This window comes from Stenella coeruleoalba (assembly GCF_951394435.1).
Source record: "Stenella coeruleoalba genome assembly, chromosome: 15".
In the NCBI taxonomy this organism is placed as follows: Eukaryota; Metazoa; Chordata; class Mammalia; order Artiodactyla; family Delphinidae; genus Stenella; species Stenella coeruleoalba.
In genome coordinates this window covers 14,823,987-14,847,612 of record NC_137161.1, presented here as the reverse complement: position 1 = coordinate 14,847,612, position 23,626 = coordinate 14,823,987, and the positions used below count along the sequence as shown (strand labels likewise).

Genomic DNA, 23,626 nt, shown 5'->3' with positions numbered 1-23,626 from the left:
CACCAGTAACCTCCATGTCGCTCAGCTTACTCAGCTTCTTGGTGGCATTCGTCGCAGTGGATCACTTCATGTCTCTTGGAACACTCCTCTCCTGGCTCCAGTGCCTTGACTTTGCTCCAGCCTCATCGGTCACTCCTCCTCACTTTCCTCAGCTCTTCTTCTCTGCTACTAACTTGACGCATTCCCAAGTTCAGTCCTCAGACCTGTCGACTTACAGAAAAACACACAACAAACACACAATGTAAGAGTTGCAAGTTAAGTTTTATTCAGGGACTTACTGAGGACTGTACCTAGAGACAGCCTCTCAGTGGCTCTGAGGGAACTGCTCCGAAGAGGTGGTTTATATATGATTGGGGGGGGGGGCAGGCGCTGCAGTCAAGCATACGTCTTGGTGAAAGATTACTGCTGATGACAAAGAACAGACATCTTAAGTTAATGATTTTGCTGCTTTTCTATGTATGGGAAGATGCAAGAATCTGGGGTCATTGAGATTCTCCCTGAGATATGCATCTAACTGTCTAAGGGCCTGTTTATCCAAAGCACAGAGTGCCTCATCCTGTTTTTCATCCTGAATTTCTCTCGGGGTGCACTGTCTACTTGCAGTGGGTTACGACTTAACTCTTGTAGTGCTGAGTGGTGAACAGCGCTCTTTGTTTTGCTTTGTTCACAAATCCCATCTCTTCTGTGGCTGCCTCTCGTTCTAGGTGATTTCATCTAGTCCTGTGGCTTTGAAGCCAGTTTAACTGGTGATGATTTCCAAATGTATATCTCAGCCCTGAGCTACTGCCCCTCTTGCCTTCCTCCACTCCATCCTTACAGCAGCCAGACCCATCTTTTTAAAGATGAATCAGATTGTGTCACTCTCCTCTTTAAAACCCTCCAGTGACTTCCCATTGCTGGCAGAATAAACCCTAATGCCTTACCATGACCCACAGAGCCCTACCTAGACCTCTCCTGCATACTTCTTTAACTTATCTCATCCCACCTCCCCCTCACTGACTACATTCTAGCTGTATAGGAATCCTTTCTGCTTCTCCAGCACACTGGGCTTGGGGCCTTTGCACTTGCTTTTCTCACTGAGAGGCACACTGTTCTCACTGCCTGGCATACGCTTAACTCTTTACAAAGCTGGTTCCTTCTTTTCTTTAGATTTACCTTAAATATCACCTCATCAGAGAGGCCTTCCTTGGCCACACCATCTAAAGTAGTGCCCCCCACCCCACTGCCATCTTACTCCCTTTCCACCTCCATTTAATCTCTATCACCTTACTTGTTTATTCCGCCATTTATTTCAATCTGAAATTATTAATAGTACACATGTTTATTTTCTACCTCCCTCCCATCCCCAACCTCTGCTAAAATCTTGAGCTTTACAGCAGTTGAGGCCTGATCTCATTCACCACTGTATTCCCAGACCTAGAATATGACTCTTAATATGTGTACATTGTTTATCGAATGATTGAATGGATTAACATGGCAAATGAGCAGGCAGGGTTCCTGCTCTCATAGAACCTACAGCCTAGTTAGGCAGTACAGGTCTGAATTAAATTACCACACAGATGTGTGCAAAGTTACACACTGAGATTTGTGCACTCTTCACTGAAAAGGGACAAAGCTTGGAGGAGAAGATCATGAGTTCAGTTTTCGACTTCGCAAATTTGAGACATCTACACGTAGACATGGGGCAGACTGTTACATAAATCTGGAACTCAAAGGAGAGGCTACCACTGAAGATAGAAAATTAGGGAGATAGGTGTTAACTGAAGCCATAAGCATAAATGAGAGCAGACAGAATATCTAATGAAAAGAACCAGATTGAGGAGGATGAGCCAGCAAAGAAGGCTAAGAAGGAGTGGCCAGAGGGCTTCCCTGGTGGTGCAGTGGTTAAGAATCCACCTGCCAATGCAAGGGACATGGGTTCGATCCCTGGTCTGGGAAGATCCCACATGCCGTAGAGCAACTAAGCCCATGTGCCACAACTACTGAGCCTGCGCTCTAGAGCCCGTGAGCCACAGCTACTGAGCCTGCGTGCCACAACTGTTGAAGCCCATGCGCCTAGAGCCTGTGCTCGGCGACAAGAGAAGCCACCACAATGAGAAGCCCGCGCACCGCAAGGAAGATTAGCCCCTCTCGCCGCAACTAGAGAAAGCCCACATGGAGCAACGGAGACCCAACACAGCCAAAAATGAAAATAAATAAAATAAATTAATTTATAATTTTTAAAATTTTTTTAAAATTTATAATTTAAAAAAAAAAAAAAAAGGAAAAAAAAATAAAAAAAAAAAAAAAAAAAAAAAAGGGTGGCCAGAGAAGTAGGAGGAAAACCAGGGCATGTGGCCACAGGAGCCAGTAGAAGACTGTTTCCGGAAGGAGAGCGCTCTCAGGGCTGTCAAATGCTGCTCCGAGAGGTCACGTGATCCTGACTCTGCACAGGCCTGCAAGGCCCTGCCAGCCTCCCCACGCTCCTCGCTCACCACTCTCTCCTTCTCCCATTACTTAGAGGCCATCCTCTTCTTCAAATGAGCCACGTCTGTTCCCAGTTTAGGGCTTTTGCACTCCTTCCTGCGGCAGAAACACGCTTCTGCTCAGCCTTTTCTATACGTGGCTCCTTCTTCACATCTCAGCTCAGAGGCTCCCTTCTCAGCAAGGCCTTCCCTGACCACCTACCCAAAGTAGCCCTCCCCTCTGGTGATTCTCCATCACATCTGCCTAGCTAGGGTTTTTCCTTCTCAGAGAAAAATTCATGATTCGAAGTCACCTTGTTTATATGTTTGTTTATTTGCTTATCATCCGGATCACCCACAGAATATGAGCTCCACAGAGCAAGGCCCTTGCTTGTGCTATTTACTGCTGTGTCTCCAGCACTTACCACTAGGCACTCAATATTTATTAAGCGAAAAACGGCAGCTTACTGAGGAATATGTTTAATATCAGTGCATTTAGTTAGAAAAAATACATAGCATGTGTTTACATGGAAAAGAGTGAGGAAGAATTTACATTGAAATGTTAATAGTATTCTGTGGGTACTGAGGTTTCAGATTTGATTTTTTTACATTTTGCTTATTTACATTTTTCTAATTTTTCAACAATGGTCATGAATTATTCAAGTTTTTTAAAAAAGATATCTATTTGTATGCATATCTCACGGTCCCTTTGTACTGACCATGAAAGAGTTTTAACCCAGTTTGAAGTTGTGTCTATAAAAATGGGGGCAGAGGCTTACCACCAAAATAGTGACTGTTAACACTTGGTCTTGTCCCTTCAGGCTAAACTGCTGTTTTCAGATGGAGAAAGAGTAATACCCAGATTGACCCATGAGCTTCCAGGGATAAAGGTTAGAGTCACTGTGTCCTCAGGTCTTGGAGGGGGAGACCGATCAGAATGGGAGGCAGGTGAACTCTGTGGCCTAGGGGAGGCTCCACGGACCACCCATTTGTGGGACCAGGTCTAAATAGCATCATGCTGGGAGGGCTGCTGAGTCCCGGCTCAGGGAGGGGCTGGAGGGTGTGGTCCAGGGGCTCTGTCTTCTGCAGCCCCAGGGGACCCACAGTTCCCGGCCACTGGCCTCCCACTGACTCCTTTCCCTTCTCCTGCAGCGTGGCCGGCAGGCAGAAGAGGAGTGTGCCCACCGAGGAAGCCCCGTTCCCAAAAAGGTAAACCATCTCCTGGTTTTCTGGCTGGGGAAAGGGCGTCATTTGGTCTCGTTGGGAAACCATCTCCTTCAGGTGACCCTGGACCTGCCAGTGGGGTGGGGACTTCCACAGGGTCAGGCCACTGACACCTGTTCTTTATGGCAGAGGAAGGGACGACCTCCGGGACACATCCTGTCAAATGACCGTGCAGCCGCAGGCATGGTGTGAGTAGGGGCCAACAGAACCAAAGGGAGGAGCTGGGAGGGAGTGGGCCGGGAGGAAAAGAGACCAGAGTTCTCTGCCTGGCAAAATCAGATCCATTTGTGCCAGGTCCCCGTGGAGGGGAGCGCTCTCTAGTCTGAGGGGTGGGGAAAGAAGGCAGTGAGGAGGTTGTCGTATCCTGTTTTTACCCCAGAACAGTTCAGCACAGCTTCATTCAACACCAGAGGTCTTGCATTGGTAGTGTGTATTGAATGCTTGTGATGTGCCGTAACTGGTCTAAATACCTTATATATACTTGATCTTTTAATCCTTACAACCACACCCTAAGGATGGTATAATTAATTTTGCAGATAAGGAAACAGAATTACTTACCCAAAGTCAGACAGCTGATAAAGGGCAAAACTGTACTACATTGCCTCCAGGATGGTCATTTTCAAAGATTTTTAAAGCAACAGAATCTTTTGTCAAACAGAGCTTTATGTGGGAGCCTAATCCTCATGCCTTAGATTCTGTCCCCGGCCCGAAGCACGTTCATTCCTCACTAACACAAGACAGGGAGTTGCTGCTGTTATCGCCTCCTGACAGATGAGAAAACTACAGCCCAGAGAGGTTCTTGGACTTGCCCACATGGCTAGGTGATAGCAGAGCGAGTCCTCGAATGGCTCCTAGTCCCTGTGCTTTTTTCCCTTTGCACCTCCTCTAATGAGCACCAGGAAGCAGTCCACCCAGGGCTGGAGCGAGAGTATATGCGGAGCTCCCACCAGCAGCAGCAAACCGTCTTCCAGTCCTAGGCCTGATCTTGGGGGATTCACCTTTCTTCGTTTCCCTCCAATCAGATGGAAACCAAAATCCTGTGAACCAATTCGTCGGGAAGGTCCTAAGGTATGATTATGTGAGCATGGCAGTGACTGCTGTCCCAAGGAGACCCAATCCAGGCTCTGGGCTCCACCTTGAGGGAAAGGGGCTGGGGGTGGTGAAGGACATGTGCATGCCATTCCAGAGCCATTTTCACCTCCCACCCCACCTCCCAACTCTGGCCTTCCAGAAGCATCCCAAGTAAGGACTGAAATTAGGGGCAAAACAGAGAGAGGGCTTGGTCTTTGCTGAAGGCTTCTCCCTGTAAAAGCTAGTTGTCACTAATATTTATCCAGTACTTAACATGTCGTAGGCACGGCCCTAAATCTTTTGTATGGATTCCCTCATTTAATCTTTATAACAACCTTATGAGGTAGATTCTGTTACCCTTCTGTGGTTCAGGAGCTTTCTTTCCTACCTCCTGGGCAGAAATTATATTATTTTATCTGGTTATCTTATACACTTGATACACCTGAAGACACTAAGGACCACACAGTTGCCCAAAGTCACGTACTGCGTAAGTGGCAGAGCCGTGTCAAACCCAGCCAAGGTCCGTGGACACCAATCTGTGCTCTTAACTCTTGCCTCCAGAACAGTTGTTTGCAAGCTTTTTTAAGAGTAGAATCCTTTCTTCAACTAAAATCATACATGGAAGCCCAGTAAGGTAGGTGAAAGCTCCACTGTCCGGGTTGCAGCTGTGTCCAGTAGAAACGGTCCGCCCCTTATTGTACTGGCCCTCTGCTTCCACCAGTGACCACACCTTTCTTCTTCAACTCTGCTCCCTTAGAGTCTCCTAGACCTTTCTCTTCCACTCCAGACACCCCTTCTCTCTCTCTGGTGAGTCCTTCCTCAGCAGTGACCCGTACAAGTAGGCATTCCCCAGAATTCTCTCCATTGCCCACTTGTCCACCTAAAGTTTCTCTCTGGATGATCTAAAGCATCCACTCGTATGGTTTCGGGGACCAGTATGTGCTGAAGTTGCCTTACCTCTTTGACCCACACCTCTCTCTCTAGTTTGAAGCTTGTATATCCTAGTGTCTGCTAGCGCTCTCGGCCTGGAATCTCCATAGAATTTCAAACTCAGCATATCCAAAGTTGAAATCAGCCTTTCCCCAGACCTGCTTCGACCTTTTCTACTCGAGTCATCTTTGCCTCTTCGTTTCCTTTTCCTCCAGACATCCAGTCAAGTCCCGGATGATTCTACCTCCTAAATACGTTTCTCACAGTTCCTATTCCCTCTTTTTCGTCCTACTGCCATCCTAGCTCCAGCCTTCATCTTTCAAAACTGCTCTAATTACAACTGCCTCTAAACTGCCCACCCAGCCTGTAGCCTCGACACTTCATGCCCGTTAACCACATTGCAGAAGAGCGAGCTGTCTTGAGCACAAATCCGGCTCTCCCTGTCTAGAGGCCTTCAGTGACTCCCCATCACCGACAGAATGAGCAAAATGAAAAGCCGTCCACATAGTGTACAAGGGTCCCCAGCCCCTCTCTGCTTTCCTCTCCAGCCTCGTCAATTGCCACTCCCTAATTTGCTCTCTTTTAGCAACACAATCGCTGTGGTTTCTCCAACAAGCCAAACCAGCTCTCACATGCCTTTGTTCATGCTGCCCCTCCTTCCTCCCCTCTACTCTGTCCAGCTTGTGCTCTCCCTGTCAGAACCAACTTGGGAATTAACCCCTTCAAGGAAGCCGTCCTGTTACCCTCCCTTTGGCTCCCATTAGGCTGTGCACTCATCTATGTCACTGCCCATCTCATGATGGCATCATTATCTGTACCTACGTCTGTGGCCCCCTGGAGAACAGATACTATCTCCAATTCATTCCTTTACCCTCCACCCCTCCACCCCCCACCCCCTGTATGGAGCAGAGGACCTAGCATATTAAAAGTACTCGGTTTCTTGAATCAGCTGTTTGATGAACAGTGGACAAGGGTGGTGGTAGGAGAGGGTCAGGGAGGAGTGTTTGTGTCCCGCCCACCAGATAAAGCTCAGCCTCACCAGCCTCTCTATTTTTTGCACAGTGGGACCCAGCTCGGCTGAACGAGTCTACCACCTTTGTGTTGGGATCTCGAGCCAACAAGTAAGTCTAAAGAGTTTTGGTGCTGAGGGAGAGGGGAGCTCGGGGGCCCACCACTAGGACCGCAACTGCTGGGATCCTTACCACTCCCTGTTACTTTGCAGGGCCCTAGGGATGGGGGGCACCAGAGGGAGAATCTACATCAAGCATCCACATCTCTTTAAGGTAGGTGAGTGCTGGGAGTCAGGCAGACCAGTGCAGTGGAGCAGGTGGCACTGGGAGTAAACACTCATCAGGGAGTCAGAACATCTGGGTTCTTGTGCCCCTCTGCCCTTAACCTTTACCTTTGGTAATTTACTCAGCACCTCTGTGCCTCAGTGGTAACAGTGACCTTCCTCGTATGTTTATTGTGTACCAGACACGGTTTTAAGTGCTACACTTACATTATCTCTTGGAACTGTCCTTTAAGATAGGTATTGTTATCCTTATTTTACAAATTAAAATAAAACAAAAAGAAAGATTGAGGAAGGCTAAGTGACTTGCCCAAAATTACTCAGCTAGTAAGTGGTGAGTTAGGATTCTGTCTTCTGCAAAGCTTGAGATCTTAACCACTGCTGTATTCAGTTGTCTATAAGATAAAGAAATTGGAGCAAGGCAGCAGTTCTAACCTTTTTCAAAGACAGGACTCCTCTCCTGAGCTATGCTTTGGTGTCCACTGTTTGAGAAAATCTTGGGGGTGGGAGGGGTATGAATTCACCCTCTTAAATGAATTTGTATTTTATCAGTCACAAAAGCATCCAAATATATTAGAAAAAAAGTAATGCACATGTGTTCAAGTTATATATTTTTTTGCACCTGTGTGCAAGGCTTAGTGCCCCTTGTCAGAACTACACAGCTCCTTGGGGTCCCAGAATCATGGGCTCTGTCTACTACATTCTGTGCAAGTTCAAGTTCTTCAAAGGACATACCTACTTCCTCTCTTTTTTCAGTCTTATGTTGTGGGATTCCCAACACCTGGGCAATTGGGTGTGCTTGCTGCTGCTTCATTTTCCTCTCTTAGTGTCTCCACTCCTGCTGCTCCCTTTGATGGCCTTCCTCCCCTACCCTTTTCTCTGCCTGACTGTTCTGTAAGATCTGCGTCTCCCAGGACCCTTGCTTGCATCATCTGCCAAATGGACATGCTCTTGGACCTACTTCAGATTCCTGTTGCACAGTGTTGAGAGTATCATTTCAGTCCTGGTTCCATTACTTACTAGCTGTGTGACCCTGGGCAAGTGGCTCCACATTTCTGAGACCGTTTTGTCATCTATAAAATCAGAATGATGCAAACCAGCCGTTTAGGGTTGGTGGAATTAAGAGAAAATGCAGTAAAATGTAGCCATTTTTGGTAATAACTTTAAATGATGGAGTATAAGCTATAAAAATATTGAATCATATTGTACACTCGAAACTAATATAATACTGGAAATCAACTGTACTTTAAGAAAAACACAACTGACTTCCTCTGTAGAAAAAAAAAAAAGAGAGAGAAAGCACAGTAAAGCTCCCAGACAGTGCCTGGCCTAGCAAGGGCTCAATAAATGGTCATCATTACCAGCATACATTCCCAATTCTTAGACCCATCATTTTTAATAAACTCCCAGCCCACACTGTCATTACCAATGGATGCTATCTCTCATTGTAATCTTTCCAGGCTAATAAGTGGAGGGAAAATACTTTTGTTGTTTTTACTTTTAATTCTTTATTAGTGATAATCATCTTTTCATCCATTTAGAGTCTATTTGTGCTTCTTTTGTAAACTGCCTATTCTATCTTTTGCCCATTTTTCTGTCCTAAAGGCGTTATTCAAATTTTCTTTTCCTTTTTAACTTTTGTTAATAGAAATAATATGTAAACCCATTCTTGTTGTAAAAAGATTCAAACAATACACTGAAGCTAACAGGGAGCAAAACACAAAGCTCCTCTTAACCCTTGAATCTGACTCTTCTCCCCCAGGGGTCACCCCCAGCAACATGGTAGCATCCTTCAGTCTCCTGTCTATATGTGTGTGAGTGTGTGTGTGTCCTTGTCCTTTAGTGATATTTTGTTTGTGTTATTGGGCTCATACTATATACATTCTGATTTTTCTTTTCACCCCAAAGTTCATTCATTCACTGAAAAAATATCGAGTGCTGAGCATTCTCAAACTGCCAGAGATACAATAGTGGACAAAACAGACACAGACAACGCCTTGCCCTCATAGAGCTTACATTCTAACGCAGGGCAAGCTATGGTCTGTGGGCCAAATCCAACCTGTAGCCTGTTTTTGTCCAACGCAGAGTGGTGACATTTTTAAAGGGTGATTTTTTTAAAAGAAAATGAAGATTATGTGACAAAGATGTATGTGGCCACCAAAGCCTAAAATATTGGGTTGGCCAAAAAGTTCGTTTGGGTTTTTCTGTAACATCTTACAGAAAAACCCAAATGAACTTTTTGGCCAACCCAATTTTTTTTTTTTTAATATTTATTTATTTATTTTTGGCTGAGTCGGGTCTTAGTTGCGGCATGCGAGCTTCTCTCTAGTTGTGGCATGCGGGGTCCAGAGTGCATGGGCTCTGTAGTCGTGGCACGCGGGCTTAGTTGCTCCACAGCAAATGGGATCTTAGTTCCCTGACCAGGGATCGAACCCGCGACCCCTGCATTGGAAGGCAGATTCTTAACCGCTGGACCACCAGGAAAGTCCCTGGCCAACCCAATATTTACGGGAAAAGTGTGCTGGCCACTACAGATCTAGGGAATAATATCTTAGCAATTTGTCCATGTTATTAAGTCTCCCTCATTTTACTTCTAACAGCTGTGCAGAATTCACAGAATAGATTTTCTGTCATTCATTTCATTGCTCCCTTACTTATAGATGTTGAAGTGTTTTCCGACAGTTTTGCTGTTGTAAACGGTGCTGCACCAGACATCCCTGCATGCACGGGTGGATGACTGTGAAGGATAAATCCCTGGAAATGGGGTTGCTGGGTCAGGAAGTACACACTTTCAAAGTTTTGATTAATATTTATATTACTTGGGAAGTGAACTAATTAAACTACAGATTTAAATAATTAAATCTGTAGTAACCATACAGATTTCCCAGCTTGGTCTCCATTTCAAATGATCTGCCTATTTTATAAAACCTACTTTTATTGGGCACTTATGTGTCATATACTATATTTACCACCTTTTATGCACTATCTCCTTTATTCTTAACAACAACCCTATAAGATAAGTGTTACTTTTTGTTTTACAAATGAAGAAACTGAGTCTTGGGACTTCCCTGGTGGCGCAGTGATTAAGAATCCACCTGCCAATGCGGCCTGGGAAGATCCCGCATGCTGCGGAGCATCCCGTAAGCCCATGCGCCACAACTACTGAGCCCACATGCCACAACTATTGAAGCCCACACGCCTAGAGCCCGTGCTCCACAGTGAGAAGCCTACGCACCACAACGAAGAGTAGCCCCCGCTTGCCACAACTAGAGAAAGCCCGTGTGCAGCAACAAAGACACAACACAGACAAAAATAAATAATTTTTTTGAAAACTTAAAAAAAAAAAGTAACTGAGTCTCAAGGAAATCATCACTTACATTTACACCACCTGATAATTAGCAGAAACCAGAATTTCTGAATCAAATTCTTTTCTTTCTTTTTCTTTCTTGTGTGTTTTTTTTTTAAACTGCCGCCCCCTAAAAGCCCACCAGGCCAGATTGGCCACCTTCACATGCTCACCTGCAACCTTCCCTACCACGCGCATTCCCTGTGGGCTGAGCTCTGAACCCCACAGCTAAGTTCTTAACCACGATGCTATTCTGCCTCCTCCAGGTCATGAAGTGTCCTGATTTTTGTTTTAGAAAATTTGGTCACCATAATAGTCACATGTGTTGTAAGCCACCTCAGATCATTTCTTCAAAGAGGAGTACAGCTCTAAAATAATAGTCACGATCTGACCAGTTGCTGGAAGTGCTGTGTTTTGAGAAAGGAAAGGGGGGAGTTCCTTGCTGGTCTGGTGGTTAGGACTCAGCACTTTCACTGCAATGGCCTGGGTTCAATCCCTGGTTGGGGAACTGAGATCCTGCAAGGCGCGTGGCATGGCCAAAATTTTAAAATTTTAAATTTTTTTCGGATTTCCGTGGCGGTCTAGTGGTTAAGACTCCGCACTTCCAATCAGAGGGTGCGGGTTCAATCCCCAGTCAGGGAACTAAGATCCTCCATGCCGCGTGGCACAGTCAAAAAAAAAAAAGTTTAAATTTTGAAAAAAAGGAAAGGGGCAGGAATGAGAGGTGTACTAAACCTCGGGGAATTGGGTTCCCTACCCTGGCCTCCTCCTGGGCTCAGCCCTGCTTGCTCTGAAGAGGTTGGTAAACCCTCTACATCCACCAGGCTAGGACAAGGTCTTGTTGCTAAGAACTGCTCAAGGGCCAAGAGTATGCTCTGGACCAAAGAGAAAAGCCCATCACACCAGGCTAACCTCCCCCCCTCCCCATGCCTTCATCCCTCACAGTATGCAGCTGACCCCCAGGACAAGCACTGGCTGGCCGAGCAGCATCACATGCGGGCAACAGGGGGGAAGATGGTAAGTATTGCCACACGTGCCACTGCTGGAGACCCACCCTGCCCAGGGACCAGGGCTGTTGGTGGCAGCTTACCCACAAATCTGAGAGACTCCATGCCCAACAAGTGTGAGAAAGGAGACTTGTAAGTGTAGAGAGGGCCCATTCCTTCATGCTGAAGACTAGACTGTAATCCCTGGCTTCCCTCGCCTGACCCCAGGTCTCCCACACACCTCCCCCTTCCCTTCCACAGCACCCTCATATGTAGATCATACTAGCTGTATGTAAGAATGGCAGGTACAAGATGTCCTGAACACTGCTTTCCCATCATGTGCTGCCCATTGACAGATTTCACTCCTCCATCACAACTCTTCCCCCAGAATCAGCTATGGAACCTCTTCTCAACACGGTGCTCCAGGCCGCACCCCTTGTCAGAAGGAATTAGCACATGCAGCGAAACTTGTTTGCCACACGTGGCAGCCCTTTCCAGAATCACTTCTACTTAAAGAGTTCTTAGCTCAAATCAAGCAACAACCTTAGGAAAATCATCGTTGCATGTGTTCTAAAACTATCATGGAGGGATTTGTCCATCACATGCCCTGTCCCCCACCTGAAGACTCACTTAGTCCCACCGCTGGGACTGCTCCTATTAGAATTCAACGGCCTCGGGACTTCCCTGGTGGCTAGTGGTTAAGAATCCACCTGCCAATGCAGGGGACACAACTTCCAGCTCTGGTCTGGGAAGATCCCACATGCCGCAGAGCAGCTAAGCCCGCAAGCCACAACTACTGAGCCCACGCACCTAGAGCCTGTGCTCCACAACAAGAGAAGCCACTGCAACGAGAAGCCCACGTACCACAATGAAGAGTAGCCCCTGCTTTCCACAACTAGAGAGAGCCAGTGAGCAGCAATGAAGATCCAAGGCAGCCAAAAATAAATAAATAATTAAATTTATTTTTTAAGAAAGAATTCAACGGCCTCACAAGTATGCCATCTCCTTTCTGGCAATGAAAGCTATCTTTTTTATTTTCTACTATATGCTACACTCTTTCAAAAAATATTTCAGGAAACTTACCATTGACACATACATAAATAAGAAATAGAGAGGATAAAAAGGCAACGCAGGATCTAAAATTAAGCCACAAGAAAGACTAGTTTTTAAAAAGGGATTTTTTAAATTGCCAGCCCAGGAGACCAGTGCAAGTCCATAGGTTTTCGGCTGCAGGCCCCACTCAAGGACAACTGATCTGTCACATAGTTCACAGTGCCCCTAAGATGAAGACAGTCAAATGTCTCAGGGGACACACAGTTATTCCTGACCCTAAGACTGGAAAGAAATGTCTCCCACAGAAGACTGTCTCATGTGATGGACAGCATGCGCCACATGGTAGGCTCACAAGAGGGCTCTCTTGCTGCAGACCATGGCATTGTGCTACAGCAGTTCTGCAGGCCCCCAGACAACACAGCCCAGTTAATGGACAGCAGTGCGGTTTATCATGTTTCCCCTTTTGCCACGAAGTTCAAAACCAAATTATCTTAGTTCCAGAGTTCACATATGGCTTCCTCCTAATTTCCTATTTCCATGTGTATTTTTCTACCTCTGGCCCTTTCATTTTAAGCCACCTCAGGGTCCCTTTGTAAAAGGGACGACGGCTATAAGTAAATTAATCATCATTCCCCACTCTCCCACCCATAAATTTTCTACTTGAGTGAAAGATTGTCTCAAGAAACTATTCCCCAGACAGCCTCTCCCTACTTACTCTCCTTTGCTAAATTATAAACTATGACTACACACCCCCACCTTCCAGCCCTTACATTAAGGAGGTGTTTAATAAAGTATTAATCGAGTTGGACTGAAATGAATCAGAGGCAATGACGACTCTCCTTTGCTCCTGCCCCAGGCCTACCTCCTCATTGAGGAGGACATCCGGGACCTCGCTGCCAGCGATGACTACAGGTAAAACCTGCCCTCCCTCCCCTGGGATGAGCCTGGACCTACATCCTCCCTGGCTCCAACTCTCCTCCTCAATGTCTCTTCCAGAGGATGCCTGGACCTGAAGTTAGAGGAGCTGAAATCCTTTGTCCTGCCCTCCTGGATGGTTGAGAAGATGCGGAAGTACATGGAGACACTCCGGACAGAGAATGAGCATCGTGCTGTCGAAGCGCCTCTGCAGACCTGAAGCCAGGTCCCCTGGCTACAGTTGGCAGCCCTCCTCCAAGGCCCTCTTACCCACATGGCGGAGGCCACTGCTGGGACTGCTCCTAGATGGATCTCAGAGGCATTAAAGCTATGCCTGGGCTAGTTTGTAGTGACTCACTGCACAACACCCCCAGACTGGCATGTGGTTCTATATTTGTAAAGTTATTGGGATAAGCAGCAATTAAATGGTTTGTAATAAACACAGATGGTGAGCCTGCTGTGAGGTCTGCCTGTGCACGCTGACAAAACATCAAGGGCTCTTGAGGAAGTGGGTGAAGGAAAAAAGGACCAGGCTCCCTTTCCCCACCCCACATTATTCCCAGGAAGCCCAGTGCCCCATGCGTATCTGCTTTGTGAGACGAAGCTGGGGGCTCCACGTACCTTGCCAGTCTTCCGTGTCCCTTTATTTCTATTTCGTCACCCAACTAAGGTATGGAAGTAGCAGAATGTGGTGATGGCTGGCACCATGGGAGGTTGATGACAAACCAGAAGAAAAATGCAAGGTGGCTTTTATTACCCCCATTCTACAGGTTAAAACACTAAATTATGTGCCCAAGGGAACACAGCAAACCATTGGAGAGGCAGCCGATGAACCTGTTTTCCAGTGAGGAGTCCCTGGCCCTGGCTATCAGCCTCTAGCTTTTCCCCTCGCCTGAATGTGCAGGCTCTTAAAGCCCCAACAAAGTGCCCAGGACATGATAACAGGTGGCGGAGCTGGGGCTTCCGGTTTGAGGGAAGAGTACCAAGGCCCCAAGACTGGAGACCCTCCCTTCCCCTGGGAGTAAGGGATCCTGGCCGGTCGTGCCGGGTGTCCCCGACAGTAGCCGGGCGTTTGACCTAAAAGGATTCACCCCACGTGGACTTTTTCTAAGCCCTTTAATGGTCGGCGTTTTCCAAAGGCGGCCAATCCGCTACAGCTTCGTTAATTAATGACAGCCACTCTCCTGCCAATCGCCCATCAGAAGCAGCATCCCGCCGCCCAATGGTGGTACTCTGGTGGGTGGTTCTAGCAGTTGCCCGGTGACAGAGTGCTCTGGCGCGCCCCATTGGCTGGATCAAACCCAAGCGAGCCGCTGATAGGCCAGCGCTGCCGGAGGGTTACAATTCAAACGCGGGCGGAAGGGCCCGGGAACCCGCAGTTGCAGCCGCGGTCTCAGTGTAGTCTGAGTTCCTGTCTCCCTTCTCAGTGCCACCCGGATGGCTTCCCAGAATCGCGACCCAGCTGCCGCCAGCGTTGCTGCCGCCCGTAAAGGAGCCGAGCACAGCGGGGGCGCCGCCCGGGGCCCCGTGGGCAAGAGGTGAGTGGTGTGGAGGTAACAATCGCCAGGCCTGGCACAGCCTGGGCCTTTGGGGCCGAGAGCGAAGACTTCCGGGACCCCCACCTCCTCCTGGAACGGGTGAGATATGGGAGGTAGAGGGACACGCCAGGAGCTCGACTGCTCTTAGAGACCCTCCCGAAGGAGGACGGAAGGGGTATGGCCGCTGCCAGGATCCTCCGTCGGTGAACCAAGATGAGGATGCTCCGGGGACCTTCGGTGTCTTGGCTGGAGGACGGCGGGGGAGGGGGAAGGAAAGAGGGGAGAAATTGAGATCCGGCACGAGAGAGACGCCAGAGAAGCAGACGAGGTTAAGAATAAGCCAGAGCCATCCTGTGGGAGCCTGGAATTAGGGAGAGTGAGGAGGACTCACTACGACCCTCTTGTGGAACTGGGGGTGACTGTGCCCCCAGCTGAGTCCGACTTCAGGGTAGAGGGAGCCTCCGTGACAGCTGCTTCAGAGATTGGGGTGGGAGGAGATGCACCACCTGGAGCCCTGACCCATCCAGACTCCCAGGTGACCCCGAGTGCTCTTTTTGCAGGCTACAGCAGGAGCTGATGACGCTCATGGTGAGTGACTGATGCCCAGAGCCCCAACCATTTGGTCCTCCCTCCCACCTCCCAGTCACTTATCAGTAGCCTCCTCTCCTACATCAGGCTCTGTGATAGACATGGGGGTAAAAAGATGAGTCCAGCTTGTTCTCTTCTGGGAAGAAGGTAATCCACCTCACCTACACACCTTTTCTCCAGAGAGTCTCTACTCCCAGTCCCGTCCTCCCACAATAAAGTTATCCCTGAAATACGGCTCTCATACGAGACCCTCCCCCTGCCCTACTTCCCTGCCCTAAGGTTTATCCACACCCAACTCTCCATCCTTCTTAATATTTCCAATCCTGTCGTACCTCAGAATGCTTCTTTCCTGGACGATCTCTTCTACGTTAACCCTGGATATTCAAGTCAAATCCTTCAATGACCATATTGTTTATGTTCCCAGTCCGTGAGTAGTCTCTGGGCTTCGTATGTAACCAGCACTCAGTAGCATGTTGAGTTGAATTCCCAGCAGCCAGCACTGTGGTTACAGAGCTGCCTTCTGTTTCCCTGCACAACCCCTCCCTTCTTAGCCTGGCGATGAACCTCCATCATCCCAGTACTCCCCGGAGAGGCATGCTGAGCCCCGAGGATACAGCCATTTCCTCAGGAAAGCCTATCTATTTGGCCTGGTTGCTTTATTTTGCATCAAAATGTGATGAGGTTAAGGAGAAAGGGTTCACCCACTGGCCCCCCAGGAGCGTACGCTTCAGCCCAGCACGTGTTGTGTTTCCTCCCCAGATGTCCGGTGATAAGGGAATTTCTGCCTTCCCTGAATCAGACAACCTTTTCAAATGGGTGGGGACCATCCATGGAGCAGCTGGCACAGTAAGTATAGGGTTGGGGTAGGTGAGTGTGACTTAGCTGAGTCTGGGGAGAGGTGGGACGTGAAATCCAAGTGCCGGGTCTGCTTCGAGTCTTTCGGCTGACGGGACACTCCCCTGTGCCTGCTCTCTGTGCCCTGAGCCTGTGGCCCTGATCTCCCTCTCTCTAGTAAGAGGCTGTGTTTAAGGCAGGGCTCTCCATCTTAGATGCTGACAGGGGGCCAGACAGCAAGGACAAGAATGGACAATTGAGGACTTAGGCCAGTGGGCCTTAGACCAAAGGATCACTGATGACCCCAGTGACCAGATATGGGAGAAAGTACCAGACCAGTTTAATGCTTTCTCTTCTGTCAAGTCCCAGACAAACTCAGGGGTCCTGGCAAGTCCCTTATGCGGGGTTTGGGGTGGGAACTGAGGCTCAAGGTGGATGGGTTACTCCCCGAATCTCTTTCTCCAGGTATATGAAGACCTGAGGTATAAACTGTCCCTGGAGTTCCCCAGCGGCTACCCTTACAATGCACCCACGGTGAAGTTCCTCACGCCCTGCTACCACCCCAACGTGGACACCCAGGGTAACATCTGCCTGGACATCCTGAAAGACAAGTGGTCCGCCCTGTACGACGTCAGGACCATCCTGCTCTCCATCCAGAGCCTGCTCGGAGGTGATTGCCGAGACCGGCCCCTCCCCTGCAACCTGGGAACCTGTCAGAACTCCCCCAGGCGGCCTCTTCTACCCGCACCTGACCGTCCTCTTTCTCTCCACCTGCAGAACCCAACATCGATAGCCCTTTGAACACACATGCCGCCGAGCTCTGGAAAAACCCCACAGGTGAGTCCTTTGTCCTTCTCAGGGCACCAGGCCATCCCTCCCCAACCTTCAAAGCCTCCCTCAAACAACAAAAGGATTCCAGTGACTTGGGAATATGTCATTGGGGGGCAGGTAACCCAGTTCCACCTCTGCCTTGGTGTTTCTGGTTTGCCTGTTTGCTATAAAATCAGGAAGAACCAACCCTTTCCACATTAATGTAGGTTGGGGAGGGTTTTTAAGTAGAAGGCAAAGCTTTGTGCAGATGACTTGCTTGCTAAGGGCCCCTAGTCCCCTCCCCAGCCTCCCTGGAAACAGAGCCCGTCCAGGAGTCCTGGCTGGGTGGGCAGCAGAGGGTCAATCTGTTGTGCTGGGAAGCCCCTCCCCAAACTCCTCCCACATTTATATCCTTGCTGCCCTCTTAGCCACCTTAACCCCTGTCCTCATCACTCACTGAGACCTGCCTGTTCTCTTCCAGCCTTTAAGAAGTACCTGCAAGAAACGTACTCAAAGCACGTCTCCAGCCAAGAGCCCTGACCCAGGATGTGCAGCTCTCCTTCTGTTGTCTTTTTATTTTTTTTCCCTTAGATGGTCTGTCCTTTCCTCGATTTCTGTACAGGACCCTGTATCTTATCTGTGGTGTCATTTTTGTTTTGTTTCTGTTTTTTAAATTAAGTGTCTGGTTAAGCCCTTGTGATGAGTATATTAAATAAATACATTTTGGGGTTTTTTTAACAAGTAGCTGTCTTGTAGTTCCCCTAGGGTTGGAAGTGCGCAGGATCAGCAGAGGTCAGGTGTAGGATCTGGGTTCCTGCCCTGCCCCTCCACCCAGGGAGTAGGAGAAGCGGATGGGCTGTAGAGCTGTGCAGTGGGGTGACAGGATTTGCTCCGTTGCAACCTTAGTTATTTTATGGCTCTGCATCTGTTTCCTCATCTATAGAATGGGTGTCACAAAATGCCGATTTCTGGGCGTTCCCTGGTGATCTAGTGGGTGGGATTCAGCGCTTTCACTTCCATGGCCCACGTTCAATCCCTGGTCGGGGAACTGAGATCCCATAAGCCATGCAGTGCAGCCAAAAATATAGATAGATGAAAATTAATTAAAAAAATAACAAAATGCCAATTTCTATGGTGTGGTGACATGCACCAAGAATGTTAGCAAATATAGGAGTTGCCCCAGGTATGTTGCAGATGAGGCTGAACCAGACATTAGGCTGAAATAGAGCTGTAGAGAGAGAGAGAGAGAGAGAGAGAGAGAGAGAGAGTGTGTGTGTGCGCGCGCGTGTGTGTGCGTGCGTTGAAGGGGGTAGGAGGTGGGGATCAGCCACCTACTTTCTGACTGTAGATGTTTTAACCCTGAAAAAGGAGCAAGAGGACATTCAGGTGACCCTACAGCAGGCCCAGGGACTGCGGAGACAGCCAGGGGAAGCCTTCTGGACTGAGGTCACAACTCACCCCTTGCCCCAGGTCCCCCATAGATGGCTCCATGCTCCACAGGGACACGTTCACCTCCTGCTTCATCTCCACCAGCAGTTCCTCTGTCTGCTGCACCACTGACCCAGCCAGCCCCGGCCCCTTGGGCCATCTTTCCACTGGCCTGCCACAGGCCTTTGGGCCCCTGGGAGGAAACCCCTGTGCCGACCAGCTGGATCCAGGTAGGCTGAGGTGTTGGGCCCAGCCCAGGTCCTGCAGGAAGATCTAGGTGACACACCCAGGTGTGCTCCAACAAGGCCTGAGTGTTGGCTACTCGCCCAACCTGGTCAGCTCTGCCTGCAGCTGGTTGTGCAGGCCTGGGGGGAGGGGGAGAAGACAGCAAGGAGGTCATCAGGAAGGTTCTCACCCACACTTTCCTCCTACTCCAGCTAGCCCGGACCCCTGTGCCCCCAGCCAGCAGCCACATGTGGGATTGGATTGGAGTTGTCAGGTCTGGGACTAGAACTTGGATGTCCTCTAATCAGTTCCTTCATCTCTGACTGTGCTGTTGGCTCCCTCCTTGGGGCTTGGACCAGTGTTGCTCAATCTACTGTGCATGTAAATCTGCCCGTGGGGGGACTTTCCCTGGTGGCGCAGTGGTTAAGAATCCGCCTACCAATGCAGGGGTCACGGGTTGGATCCCTGGTCCAGGAAGATCCCACATGTCGCGGAGCAACTAAGCCCGTGTGCCACAACTACTGAGCCTGCGCTCTAGAGCCTGAGAGCCACAACTACTGAGCCCGTGAGCCACAACTACTGAAGTCTGTGCGCCTAGAGCCCGTGCTCCGCATCAGGAGAAGCCACTGCAATGAGAAGCCCGCACACCGCAACAGAGAGCAGCCCCCGCTCGCTGCAACTAGAGAAAGCCCGCGCGCAGCAAGGAAGACCCAAGGCAGCCAAACATAAATTAAAAGAAATCTGCCTGGGATCTTATTCAAATACAAATTTTGATTCAGTTGGTCTGGGTGGGGCCTGAGGCTCTGCATTTCTAATCAGCTCCCAGGTGGTGTCATTGCTGGGCTCCAGTTAAAGGTACAGAGCGGTGTTCTTGAGGTGTGGTCCTTCCACTTTTCACCTGGAACTGGTTAGAATTGTAAATTCCTGGCCCCAATAAGCTCTTCAGGTGATTCTGATGCTCTCTCAAATTGAAAATCACGAGGCTGGGACTTCCCTGGCAGTCCAGTGGTTATGACTCCTCACTTCCACTGCAAGGGGTGAGTGTTCGATTCCTGGTCGGGGAACTAAGATCCCCCATGCTGTGCCACAAGGCCAAAAAAAAAAAAAGAAGACAAACACCAGGCTGGAGGATGTCTGAGATGAGCAGACCTCAGAACCTGACACTTGCTTCTTAATAAATGCTGGCCAAAGTGGATGTATCTTTGCCTTCCTTAGGAAGCCTCTCTATGCGGTTTCCTGGACCATGGTGTCTGACTCCCCCAGATGGTCACATGACCTACCTGTGTCAGTCACAGAGACCCAGCTCTCTACACTGTCGTTCGGAACCAATCGGTGTTTCCTGGAATTAATCTCTGCAAGAAAGTAAAATTATTTTACTACTAGGATTGCTAAAAGAGGAGGGAGTCAGTCTGGGCTGCTGGTGGAGACGGCTGCAGATGAAAGAAAGCCAAGCAGAGACAAATAGCTGAGAGATGACACTGAAACTCTGGGCTCCAGTTTGTGCGTTGGCATCCCGGTGTCATGAACCAACAAATCCCTTTTTGGTGTAAGTCAGTTTGACTTAGATTTCTAACACTAGTGCAGTCAGTATTAGAAGGTGTGATGATCATTATTCCCATTCATTCAGTACAGTGGTTGAGTGCCCACAAGGTGAAGGCCCTATGTTGGGGGCTGGGGATGAGGCAGGAAGAGGACACAGTCCTGTCCTCAGGGAGGGTGAAGTTTAGGGAGTAAGTAGGCATGTCAATGGTGTAGAATAAGTGGTGGTTAAGGTAGAAGAACTGTGTTAGAATTCCTGATCCACCCCTATGTTACTCGTATACACTTGGGCACTTATATTTAACCTCTCTGTAAAATGGAAATATTAGTAGCTACCTCATAGGATAGATGAAGAACTGTAGAACAGTGCCTGGCACATAGTAAGCACTCAATAAAAGCTGGGTGTGGGAGTTCCCTGGCAATCTAGTGGTTAGGGTTCTCGGCTTTCACTGCCCATGGCCCGGGTTCAATTCCTGGTCGGGGAACTGAGATCCCGCAAGCTGCGCGGCACGGGGTTGGGTGGGGCGGGAGCTGGGTGCTAGGCTCCCAGGTTGCTATGAAAGCTCAGAGGTGGGGCACCTAATGAAGATGAGGAGGGTCAAGGAGGGCTCTCTCTGGAGAAGGAGATTGGGCTGCGAGGGAGGTAACCAGCAGTTAATGAAGTCTTGAGCAGGGCAGTGACGTGGTCAGATTTGGTTTTGAAAAGATCCTGCTGGCTGCCATCTGTCTAGAGAGTGAAGGGCAATGATAATGGCCTGAGTTATGATGCTGAGTGGGCTTGGAGAGGAGGGATGTAGAGGTAAGGAGACAAAGTAGCAGGGCATAGTAAGTAAATTAGAGGTGGAAAATGAGCTTCAGAATTTGTGACTTGGGTCTCAACCCTGAGGTGGGCAACACAGGAGAACGAGATGGAGGAGGGAGATTTACTAGTTTAAGGCAGGGCCAGTTTGAAACACTCAGGACGCCCTGGTAGAATTGTCAACAGGTAGGTGGTCTTGCTCCTGTTTCCACCACACAGCCGTATCATCTAGGTTGTTACCTACTTGTCTGGGTAATTCACCCCACTCTGCCTGAGTTTCCTCAACCGTAAAATGGAAATAAGGGCATCTGCCCCTGGGGCTGTGTGGATAAATGAGACAACACCTGCACAGCACACAGTAGGCATCCACTGCTCCTAGCTGGAAATAATCCAGGAAACATGAACGAGCCAGAAAGGGGAGAAGAGAACAGGGAGTTGGAGAGGGAGGGCTGCAACAATGAATAAGAGTTCAATGTTTCAAGATGATAATGATATTACTAATAGCATTTATTATATGCTGACTCCGTGCCAGGCTCTGTTCTAAGCACTTTGCACACATTAATTTATTCTCACAAGCCTGTGAGGTAAGTACTATCACTGTCCCCGTTTTACAGATTAGGGAAGGAAGCAGAGAGTGGTTTGTCACCAGCAGTGAGGATTCAAACTGAGCGTGAGGAAAGCCAAGCTACCACTGCCCTTAATTAGCTTTGACCCAACGCCGGCTGTAATTGAGTTGTTTACAAAAGAGGTGTGGGCGCCAGAGTGCAGCCAGTCAGGGCAGGGATCAAGGGAGGACAAGATGGTATCTGAGCTGCGTCTTGGTATCTTGGAGATGGCATTTGAGCTGTGTTGAAGGATTTGCCAAGACTTTAAGAGGAAGAAGGGCATTCCAAGGAGAGAGAACAGCATGTGCAAAGGTTGGAGGGCTTAAAAGTGCACCCCACTTCCACAGCAAGAACGATCGATTGCCCAGTGAGACTGGAACCTCTCGAGGAGGGAAGGGGTAACAGTGGGAAGGAGGGGAAGGAATTAGGATTTGATTCTAGAAGCAATGGGGACCCTGGAAGCGCCAGGAGCCACTCAGCCCCTCGGCCAAGTTGCCACGCCTAGCGCCAGCTGCAGATAGACCGTCGCTAAACTTCCGAGGGCATCGAGCGCCACCTCGGGCTCCCGCGACCCGGCGGCCTTCCGCGTCCCGCTGCGTTCGGACCCGAGGACGCTCGGGTGGCTCCAACTGGGGTGGCGCCCTGGACAGCGGCCCAACCAGGCGGCTCCCGACACCCGATCCATCCCGGTCCTCCCCTCACTCAGGCCACGCGCTTTGCAATGTTTCCTTTTATTCCTTCTAGACACATTCCCAGAAGGGGCCGCGCCTCCCTCCCGGGGCCGGGAGTGGGACCGGGCGGCGATGACGTCCCCACGCCCTAAGGACGCGCAGTCTCCGCGGAGGGGAGGGCCGACTTCTTACTGCACGCCCTCCATCATCTTCAGGAACTCTGCGGGGAAGGAGACGGAGAGGCGGTCAGGGGTCCCCTAGGGGCGAGGCAGGTCTGGCCAGGCTCCGGCCTCGCAGAGGGGGTGCCTTGTCATTTGTAGATAAATTGCACAAAACCTCCCGGAGGTCCCCGCTACCCGCCCGCAGGGGGTGGGGAGGAGCTTGGCCCCGCCCCGCCCCGCCTTCAAGGCTAGGGACTCCCGCGTGGGCGCCACGCTCGGACTCTCCAGCCTGGTTCGGTCTTCCGCTCCTCGCGCTCCCCAGACCCTCACCGTCGAAGTCAATGCGGCCGTCGTTGTTCTTGTCCCCGTCCTTCATCAGGGATTCGAGCTCCTCGTCTGTCACGTGCTCCCCGGAGGCCCGGAAAATCTCAGCCAGTTCCTCAGCATCGATGTAGCCGTCTGCGTTCCTTCAGGCGGAGGGCCAGGGCGGAGCTCAGGACGGGCCGGGGCGACCTGCCCGGGCCACGCCGGACGCCCCCTCCTACATCCCCACCCCGAGAACCTTCGTGCCCTGCTGGCCAGACTCAGACGGCTCTGCGCCTCGCTCGGCTCCCAGGCCCCCAATGCACCTGTCAAAGATGCGGAAACACTCAGCCAGCTCCTCCTCACTCTTCCCCTTGGCGTCCTCTTTCATCTGGCGCACCATCATGACCAAGAACTCCTCGAAGTCGATGGTGCCGCTGCCTGAGGGAAGCAGATGGTGAGGGAGCCCGAGCCCTGGCTGCCAGCTCCTCTCCACCACCACCATCCCATCCCTCGGAGGGCCACCCGCTCACCGTCCTCATCCACCTCCTCGATGATGGCGTCCAGCTCCTCTTTGGTGGGTGTCTGGCCCAGCATCCTCATCACCGTGCCCAACTCCTTGACGCTGATGTCCCCGCCACCATCAGCGTCAAACATGTCGAAGGCGGCCTTGAACTCTGCCAGGGCAAGGAGAGCCGAGGGCTAAGGTGAGCCTGGCTGGACCGTCAGCCTCACGTCCACCCTCCCTGCCTGCCTAGACACCAAACATTGCCCAGCACACAGCCACCCAACGGACAGCCCGCCCACCCCCACTCACCAGCGATCATCTCCTCGCTGAGGTAGGACCGGGCCTCAGCCTGCTGGT

At 49.9% G+C, this 23,626-nt stretch overlaps 3 protein-coding genes across 3 annotated transcripts in view; 2 read left to right on the top strand and 1 right to left on the bottom strand.

Moving 5' to 3' along the window:
- DNTTIP1 (deoxynucleotidyltransferase terminal interacting protein 1) overlaps window positions 1-13,712 on the top strand; it is a 25,083-nt gene extending 11,371 nt beyond the window's left edge. Inside the window, exons 5-13 of the mRNA XM_079944635.1 lie at window positions 3,266-3,334; window positions 3,597-3,653; window positions 3,798-3,856; window positions 4,691-4,736; window positions 6,732-6,790; window positions 6,892-6,952; window positions 11,252-11,323; window positions 13,202-13,257; window positions 13,342-13,712. Coding sequence (XP_079800761.1) covers window positions 3,266-3,334; window positions 3,597-3,653; window positions 3,798-3,856; window positions 4,691-4,736; window positions 6,732-6,790; window positions 6,892-6,952; window positions 11,252-11,323; window positions 13,202-13,257; window positions 13,342-13,480 — 618 coding nt within the window. The 3' untranslated portion in view covers window positions 13,481-13,712. The remainder of the gene's footprint in view (window positions 1-3,265; window positions 3,335-3,596; window positions 3,654-3,797; window positions 3,857-4,690; window positions 4,737-6,731; window positions 6,791-6,891; window positions 6,953-11,251; window positions 11,324-13,201; window positions 13,258-13,341) is intronic.
- Window positions 13,713-14,663: 951 nt separating this feature from the next.
- UBE2C (ubiquitin conjugating enzyme E2 C) lies at window positions 14,664-17,824 on the top strand. Its single transcript, XM_079945212.1, has 6 exons — window positions 14,664-14,798; window positions 15,359-15,386; window positions 16,146-16,232; window positions 16,686-16,890; window positions 16,998-17,057; window positions 17,512-17,824. The coding sequence occupies exons 1-6, from the start codon at window positions 14,698-14,700 to the stop codon at window positions 17,568-17,570; spliced, it is 540 nt and encodes a 179-aa protein (XP_079801338.1). The 5' UTR covers window positions 14,664-14,697; the 3' UTR covers window positions 17,571-17,824.
- Window positions 17,825-21,999: 4,175 nt separating this feature from the next.
- On the bottom strand, window positions 22,000-23,626 carry TNNC2 (troponin C2, fast skeletal type). Its single transcript, XM_079943726.1, has 5 exons — window positions 23,579-23,626; window positions 23,295-23,438; window positions 23,088-23,202; window positions 22,789-22,925; window positions 22,000-22,517 (listed from the first exon to the last, which is right to left on the bottom strand). The coding sequence occupies exons 1-5, from the start codon at window positions 23,586-23,588 to the stop codon at window positions 22,486-22,488; spliced, it is 438 nt and encodes a 145-aa protein (XP_079799852.1). The 5' UTR covers window positions 23,589-23,626; the 3' UTR covers window positions 22,000-22,485.